The 9,237-nt window shown below is 29.9% G+C and overlaps 1 protein-coding gene across 1 annotated transcript; it reads right to left on the bottom strand.

The window, feature by feature from the left end:
- Positions 1–4,629: 4,629 nt before the first annotated feature.
- Positions 4,630–6,667, bottom strand: LOC120084646 (NAC transcription factor 56-like). The gene is made up of 3 exons (XM_039040457.1): positions 6,324–6,667; positions 5,613–5,935; positions 4,630–5,512 (listed from the first exon to the last, which is right to left on the bottom strand). Exons 1-3 carry the CDS (start codon positions 6,511–6,513, stop codon positions 5,078–5,080), a joined length of 948 nt encoding a protein of 315 aa, XP_038896385.1. The 5' UTR covers positions 6,514–6,667; the 3' UTR covers positions 4,630–5,077.
- Positions 6,668–9,237: the final 2,570 nt, after the last annotated feature.

Raw genomic sequence — 9,237 nt, 5'->3', positions numbered from 1 at the left:
TAAAGTAGTAAAAAAAAAAAAAAAAAAAAAAAATCCAAAAGCTTTCCTGTCACTCTTTTTTTTTGTTATATTTGCAATTTTAGATAACCATTGTCATATTTGCAAATACACTTATGTTTTTTTTTAACCCATTGCAATTTCTAAAAAAAAAAAAAAATAGCCATCTACCTGTTTAAAATAAACCATAATATTTTTTATATAACTTCTTATCCAACTTCCACAAAATACTATAGTAAAATTATATTATAGTGTATAATATAAAATCAATTGAACAAAAGGTAAAAGTTCCAAAATTTCTTATTGTTAACACTACTCTAATTTGTATGGAAATATATAAAACAAATAAAAAAATCCAAAAAATCATAAATGAAAATTTGCACATTTCAATATGTACATATATATGCAAGAGTGGGATAGAAAATTTTTCATAGTGGTGGTTTATATCTAATTCCAAAAGAAAGCAGCAATTGGATCATGTTTTAGAAAAGTGGTTTTGGAGGGCTTCCTTAGAAAAGAGGATATGCAATTAATTAATTGATAAAAATGTGGTGGATATATATATGAGATTTTTTATTCCTTTTATATATATGAGAAAAAGGCTAATTTATTGTGACATCAAAGTCTATGGAATATATCTCTCAAGGTCTAAATCAAAAGAAAATGACATCCACCCATCTCTTTGATTTTGTTATTTTTGGTTCAAAAGATTGAGAGGATCTAATTCTTTTATTTCAAGTCCTTCAAATTTTGATTAATTCATCTATGTTTCTCTTTTGGCTTTTTTAAATATTATATTAATATAGTTTTTTTTTTTTATTAAAAGATGATCCTTTGATTATGATTTCAATTTTAGTTTTATCCACTTTTATTGCCATGCTTTGTTTACTAATAATTTTATTTCTTTTATCATTTACCGACTTAAGAATATTTTTTTAAAAAAAAAACATGTCTAAATTTTGAAAACTAAAAATTAAACCTACAAAAAAAAAAAAAGATTTTCAAATGATTCTAAAAGTTGTCATAGACACTGTTCTCGAATTTGTTCAGTCCTTGATTCGACCATTAAAAAAAAAAAAGATACGAAGGACTATTCTAAAATTTGTCATCATTTATTTTTTATGACTTTTCAATAAAGTCAACAATAGCCTATTACCGACCTTTATTTCCCCACAATGTAACAAATAAAATTTTTGTTATACAAACCCTAGTTCAATTTTAAGTTAATTTTGAAAGATGAATCCCTAAAAGAGGAAAGAAACTCTTAACCAGTAAACAGGCTCTTAAACTTTTAAAAACAACATCATTAGTCATTATTTAAACCAACAAAACCAAAAAGAAAATGTTTAAATTTGAACCATTTCACCTTATGGTTTTTTTAGGTTTATAGTTGTGGGTGAAAAATATGGTTAAGTATTTTGCCATAAAGGGGATCACTTCAAGAGAAATGTTTTACTTGATTGATTATAGTGCCTGATCCATAGGCTTAACCATAATAGCTAAAGAGATCACTTCTCGTCATAAGATCAAACAAAACCATGATGGTCAACTACTATATGGTCGATGAAGGTCAACCCATGGGGTCGGGCCTAGAGCTCAAGCAAGTTGACTTTATGAAGGAAAAATTATGCCTACGTGGATGTTTAGCTCACCAATATGAATTAGATTGAGTTGGTAAAAATTATCAACTCAATGTTTGGCCGATCAAATTTAAATGTTGGTAGAGTTGAGTTGGTTATTTTAACCAACTCACCCCAACTCAATACAACTCTCCCTCCCTCCAATGTTTTCAATGACTCACCCCTCAACAATTGTCAGCGATGACCACCTTCGTGCGGCTAACTCTCGGCTTCAGTAACCACATCTAAACATAATTCTGTCGAAGACCACCTTCGATGATAACTTTGTCAATAATAACTCCAGTGACAACCACCTCTAATGACCAATATTGATGTTCACTTGAAATGACCAACTCTGGTGAACACCACATCTAACAATCAACTTCAATTACCACCACCTCTGATGGCCAACCCTGACGATCACCTCAAGCAACCAACTTCAACCACTAACTTCATTGTTCATCTCCAACGACTAAGTCTAACAACCAATTCAATCAATCATATACTAAAAAAAAGAACAAAAACAAAAAACCCGACTAACAAAGTTTTTTAAATACAAACTTGAAATTGTTAGTTTATATTATTTAATAGTCATCTTTTATTGTAATTTGACAATGAGGGATAGTTTGTGGATAATCAGAACCATCGAGTCATCCGTATGGACCTACTTACGAAAAACATTTAGAAAACCTACTACTTTTTAACCGTCCAACCATAATCTAGGAAGGGGTGTATTGTTTGCGTCTACTCGGTATGGCTGACTAGATTGACTATCCAAATGAACAATATTTTTTTTGTATGCATGAACTTAGTCAATTGTTGGAGAATTTTTTTTTTTTTTTTTGAACATGTAAGTAAGTCATTGAGGACAGTTCCTTTTTGTGCATGTTCAACTCATATGTTTCACGACTGTTAAATTATGTTATAAGGTAGTTAATTAAATAAATAATAATATTTTGTCTACATCAAATGCAATAATTACATAGAAATGTGTAAAATATATATTTTATTGTGTTCACATCTCAAATGAGTGTTAAAATTTTGAAAAACTATGTGTGCAGAATGATGGAACAAAAAGTTAGGTGGAAGAAAAACAAAAAACAGAAAGAAAGAAAAAATTCTAAAAAAATGCATATCTTTTTAGGTTAAAAATGCATAGAATACCCATAATTCAACCCAATTAAACTCTCCTTTCTAATCACAAACAATTATTACTGACAATTATTACCAAGTCAACTTAATCCAATTATGATTGCAAAATGCACCCTACGTGTTTAATTTTTACATGTACTTGGGTCCACTAATGAAATAAATCTCACTATTCATACAGTTAGTAACGGTTTGATTAATGACTCGAGAATTTAATTAGTGAATGAAAATGAGAAAACCTATTTCAATGTAACTTTGAGGGACACTGAAAACATTATGAATTATCTAGTCTCTAGCTCTCTCTAAACAATCACCAACTTGATCAATAGAATGTTGATGGTAAAGTACCACACTACGCGAGGTTTTCTCTATTGTGCAGGACGATTATTTGATTCCTCTCAAACATTATCACGAATTCATAATTGATATCAAATTTCAATATCAATTATTAAAATCATATTTTTTTTGTGAAGATTAAAATCAAAGCTTGCTTTGCCAAGGCCAGACAAAGCCAAGTGTGAAAGTGAAAAGAAAGCAACTTTGAACTCGAATTGTCAAACACACCGATCTCTCTTCTACATTTCTTTCAAAGCCATGATTGGTGGATAAAATGAACTATTTAAGCAATGTAAACTTCAAAAGATAGAAATCATAACTTGACAAAATAAGCCAACAAAGAAATACATTAAAAAAAAAAAAAGTCTTTAATTTCTAATTTGTCACTACTTTGAAAAAAAATAAAATGAATCCCTTTATTTTTATAATAAATTATTATTTGATTCTAAAATCACATCTTTTCACTTCCAACCCAATAATGACTCATCAACACTAAGGGGAATATTAAAATAATAATAATAAAGCTTAAACTTCATTTTCTAAGGAAAAATGTTTACACTTCATTTCTTGATCACAAGTCAAATTTTGTGGGCCAAAAAAGGGGGTTCAAACACATTTGGCATCAAATTTTTAAAAATACTTTAATAATAGATGTTACTTCTAAAAGGAATGATTCTCTCCACTTAAAACAGCCATTCATTCATCGAAGTGGCGAATAATTAATATAAATTTAATTTAATTGTTTCTTTATATTTTTTTAAAAAAGTTATATTAATCGATATTAATTACATATATCATAAATAATAATAAAGCTTCGTGTTGTACCTGTAATTTTTTCCCCCTTAAGTGATTGGAGGAATATTAAAATTTTTCTTGTCTAACCAATTAATTGGATATCCTTTTAATGCAAATAATTACTGTTCTTCTTGTAATAATTTTAATTGCATTTAAGAAACCTTTTAATTCATTTTATTAATTGTTTTGTTTTGTTTGGTAGCTAAGTAAACTATTGAAATTAAGCATAAGAACAAAAGAAGAATCCAATAACTCTACCTAATGCAATCTAATCTATAAGGATTGAATTTAATTGGTTAGAATAAATGACAAATTCAAATTTTTTATTCTATTTTTTCCCTAGAGACAAAAAAATGATATCAAGTATGCATCCTCAATTCTTTCTACTCCATCATCACCCCTACCTAATATCCAGACATTAAAAATTTAAAAGTGACTTATCTCATCCATTTTTACAACATAAATTAAAAATACCCAATCAAATTCAACTGAGAAAAAATAAGAATGAATTTATCCTTCTCTTTTTTTCTCAATTCAATCATAATCATATAAGAGTATGGAATCAAATCATCAATCTTTCAAAAGATAACATGGATGTTGTATCCAATGAACTATGTTCGGATGGACTAAATATAATTAAATATAATAAAGAATTAAAATCAAACCATATATATTAATTATTTCTTATCTTTATATATATATAACAAGCTAGGTATATGAATACAAGCAAATATAATCTCCAAACCCTAAAAAAAATAATTAGGGTTATGTCAATCCTAGTTCTTTACACATAATCAGTAGAATATCTTTGCATTTTTCTTTACATAGCCATTTCCACTATTGACATGACCAATATACACAAAACAAAACCTATCTAGGGGTAATTTAATTTTAACACCATAATTTGGCAGAGAATTAGCTTTATAAAACAAATTTATCTTAATTCCCTGTCCTGTAATCATTTTCTTTTTTTTTTACAAAACTTAATTATCAGTGATATTCTTTCTTTTATCATTTTTCTTCAATCTATCCTAAACATTAACATCCCCAAAATATTAAGAATATTTCCTAAATATTAAATCAGCTGTATATTTTAGGTAAGCAATCAACTTTGAAAATGTCATCTCTGATTTTTTTTTTCTTTTCTAACGTACCCACCACTCCAATTTTATAGTTGTGTGTTATGAATACCAATTTGTCTCCGGCAGTTGGAATGCCGGCCGGTAAGTCTCATCGCCCACGATACAACCTTGCATTGTTGGTTGCTGCAGCGACGGTAGCTGGCCGAGTAGAGCGGCGATTGAGTTGTTGCGGCCACCACCACCTCCGTTCATGAACTGTAATCTTTTGCTTGATGGTTGATCATCGGTCGGCTGATACTCTATATCCTCCCACGATGGCAGTGGCAGCAACCGTTTCATTGGAAGCGATAAAGAGGCTAATTCAGAATACATACTAAAGTTCGTCGTCGTCATTGGTTGGTTGTATCCATTCATTTGTATTGATGATGGTATTGACCCAACCATATAATCAACGCAACCTTCTCGCTCACGATCCATCCCCGGTTTGTTCGAGTTGATCTTTTTATAAATCCGACATAAAACCCAATCATCGAGCTAAAAAAAATTTTAAAAAAAAAATTGTTTTAGATCATAAGTTTGAATAAACGAAAATAAAGATTGACAAAGATTCAAATTTTGTGTTCTAAATTCGTACCCTCAGTGAGTTTTTCTTACCGCCGATATTGAATCCCAGTGGCTTATTATTATTTCCGCCGCCGGGTTTGTTATCGGCGAGGCGATATTCATGCATGATCCAATTGGTTTTTATCCCTTTGGGTGGTTTCCCACCATAAAAAACCAAAGCCTTTTTCACCCCAACCTTCCGATTTCCTTCCGACGAAGCTATCACAGGCTTATCGGTTCCGGTTGCCTTCCAATACCCCGATGTTGCTGCACGGTTTGGTCGTGCTCCATTCGGATACTTCCGATCTCTTGGACTGAAAAAATACCATTCTTGCTCCCCATAGCTTGCCTTAGCTGAATTTTTTTCATAACAAAATAAAAAATAATTATAACTCATTTTCATGTCCAACGCAATAAATATGCTTTTAATCATTCAAAAATAAGTTTAATCATATAATAATTATAATGAAAAGTGCAATATTAAACAATAAATCGATTTTATTTAGTGATTTTAACAATCACACTAATTTTAATCTTCTATTGGTCCAATAATACGTACTCCTTCCATCCACTCGAATATTTCATATCATATTACTAATAAAGAATGGAGGTATCATGAAAATTCTTTATTCCTAAGGTAAGAAAGAAACAGAGTTTGAATTTAGTATTAAAAACAAAAAGTTTGAGCATGAATCGAAAAAACATTATCCGGCGATGGAATATTCCGGCGAAAAAAACCGACCTGGAAGCTCCCAAGGATCGTACTTGTAGAGGTCAACTTCGGCGATGATGGCGACCGGCAAGGGTAGAGAAGTAGCCTTCTTCTTCAGATAGTGGATCACCAGCTCCTCATCGGTAGGGTGGAACCGGAATCCCGGCGGCAGGTTCGGCCGCTCTGAATCGGTCTCCGGCGCCGACTGTGAATTCTCCATCCAACAATTATTTCATGTAACCAAAATTTTTAGGCTTTGTTAATTGGAGAAGAAGGTGGAAATATACGGCACACAGAACTATATATATATATAATAAAATAAAAAATAGAACGAAAATATCAAAGCTTCAGAAATGGATTTTTCCTTTTTTTTTTTTTTTCTTTCCATTTATAATTGAGAATCATTTGGAAATTATTATGTACATCTGACCCATTTCGGAGCGCTTAACAAAATAATCAAATAAAAAGCTACCACGTTGTCAAAGGTAAAGTATAATTTACGGAAATAGCCCTAGATATTGCAGTAACTGTGGTCTGACGCCAACTGGAATATGGGACGTTCATGAATTGACACGTGTAATTCCAAAAATAGAGATGACATGTGGGATAAGCTAGACGACAAAAGAAAGGATAAATGTGGGACCCGCGGTGGGTCCGCTTGGAAAGAAAAAATAAAATTAAAAAGAAAAAAAAAAGAAAACAAAAGAAAACAAACATATTCTTTTGCTCTCCAAATTTCAGAGCGTTATAAAGTTACACATAAGTTGTAAGATTGGCCTTGATTTGGCCCTAAATTTTCAAATGTTACTTTTATATATCTTTGTATTTCAAGTTATTTTTTAATAGTCTATAAGAAATTAATTTTAAATAATTATGATGTGAAAAGTTTTATTCTCAAGTTTTTACAAATATTCATTTCTTGTATTTAGCTTTTATTGTCAAGTATTAATGTCAAAATCTGGGCATATAGGGAAAATACACTTGACCTCCACATGATAACAACGATAAATTTGTTATTTGGAAAAGAATGTGACTTGCAAGAAGAAAAGATTCACACACCGATGCGGTGCTTGCCACACATGCTCCGTTGCTTAAGTAAAAAAATTTAACTACGTAGCAAGTAAAGAGTTTCTCTCTAAAGTCATAATAATATATTTATAATGAAATCTTGATCTAGGACATTCATCTAAGAGTTTTTTAGTCATATTAGGTTAACTCTCAAGCCAAATGGGTTAGGACATGCTAAATGCATGCCCTATTCATCAAATATAGAGGCTCGGCTCAGGTTCATCCTTGGATGATAGGTTAGGACCCAAATTATCTTCTTCTAAAGGCTCAAATAGGCCGTTGTACGCTCCATTCACCAAACAAAAAATGGTCGGCCTCGACTTCATCCTTGGCCGAAGTCGAGGCCAATCGGGCTTTCTTTCTTTGGCTCAAAGTCAAACTAGCCCTTTTTCCTTAGGCCCATGTCATCGTCTTACTCCGGTTGCTTGTATGTCTACTATTGTTTTCTTGACTCGATAGCTTAATCTTCTTTGCTATGTCGCTTCTACCCTTTAGTCCAAAAATCACTCATAACAATCCTCAATTAATTTAAAACAGTTATGATGTAGAAATTCTAAATTAATTTAATAGCAATAGATAATTAGGGAAAACTAATTTAAGTATAGTTAACTTAAATATTTGAAATCAGTAAATAAATATAACGTTAATAGTGTTATTTGCAAATATAGGAAAAATGAGTCAACTTAGTTTATAGTAAAATGTGACTATCTATCAGTGATAGATACTGATAGTCATCTATCAAAGTATCCATTATTGATAGATAATGACGCTTTCCTATATTTGAAAATATTTTCAACAGTTTTGTCATTTAAAACAATTAGATATGTTATTATTAATTAGAATGAGGTATTTAGTAAAAAAAATCAAAGAAAGAAACGTAAATCATCAAATATAAGTACTAAATGGAAATAAGATTTTAAAACCAATGATAAAAATATACAATTGAAATTAGCTTCAAATTTAAAAATATAAACGTCCAGATAAAAACTAGACTAAAAAGAACTTAGGAGCCCCCATTATATTTTTTTTTCTCCGAAAAAGAATTAAAAAAAAAAGGGTTACGCTTCAGATTTCAAGCAGTGGAAACGGAAAATTAAAGAGCCAAAACTTCAAACCAATATTTAGGAATAAAGAAATTGAATGGGCCCTTTCTTTTCATTTTTTTATGCCTATACATTCAAAATTGTAATATTCTGTATTCCTATTTTATTTTTTCCAATCTTTTTTATTACATAAATGAGTTGAATGAATTGACATTATAAAAACTTTTTAAAAAGAAAAAGGAAAAAAAATATTGGTTATAATACATTCTTATCCCTAAATATTACTATAGAACAATATAAAGTATATGTAAGTTCTCTTTTACATATGATAGTTGAATTTTTCTTTTTATAATATGACGAATAATAAGTTAACTCATAAATTTTGATTATAATTTGTTTTTTGGATTAAAAATGAGTTTGAAATGCATACTTCGTATGGTTTTAAATAAATAACTATGGTCAATTTGATTACTATATGGACGTAATATAATTGAATATTGTTTTAAAAGAGTAAATGTAATTAGTGATGGTTTTTGGTTCTTTTAAATGTTTATAATTAATTTATTTCATCATATATTATAGATGTATATGTAATACACATGTCACAAGTGTTTTTATATATCAATTTTGATGAATAATAAAATATTTTTTCAGAGGACGAGTAATAAATTATTAAATTATACTCATGAAAATTGACAAAATTATGATTTTTACTTCTAACCATTTTTATATTTTTAGCACCAATAAAATGAACCCGTTTCCTCGTACACTGAACCAAACTTTTCTTGAAATTGAAGCAATTCCTAGGATCCACATAAAGTCACTTTGGTTCA

This window comes from Benincasa hispida, chromosome 9 (assembly GCF_009727055.1).
Source record: "Benincasa hispida cultivar B227 chromosome 9, ASM972705v1, whole genome shotgun sequence".
Taxonomy (NCBI): Eukaryota; Viridiplantae; Streptophyta; class Magnoliopsida; order Cucurbitales; family Cucurbitaceae; genus Benincasa; species Benincasa hispida.
This window is presented reverse-complemented; position numbering and strand designations above follow the sequence as displayed.

Coding starts and splice junctions, on each gene's coding strand:
- LOC120084646 (XM_039040457.1), bottom strand. CDS start 6,513: ATGGAGAATTCACAGTCGGCGCCGGAGACCGATTCAGAGCGGCCGAAC. Junction 5,936..6,323: donor CGATCCTTGGGAGCTTCCAG/GTCGGTTTTTTT, acceptor AAAAAAATTCAG/CTAAGGCAAGCTATGGGGAG. Junction 5,513..5,612: donor GTAAGAAAAACTCACTGAGG/GTACGAATTTAG, acceptor AATTTTTTTTAG/CTCGATGATTGGGTTTTATG.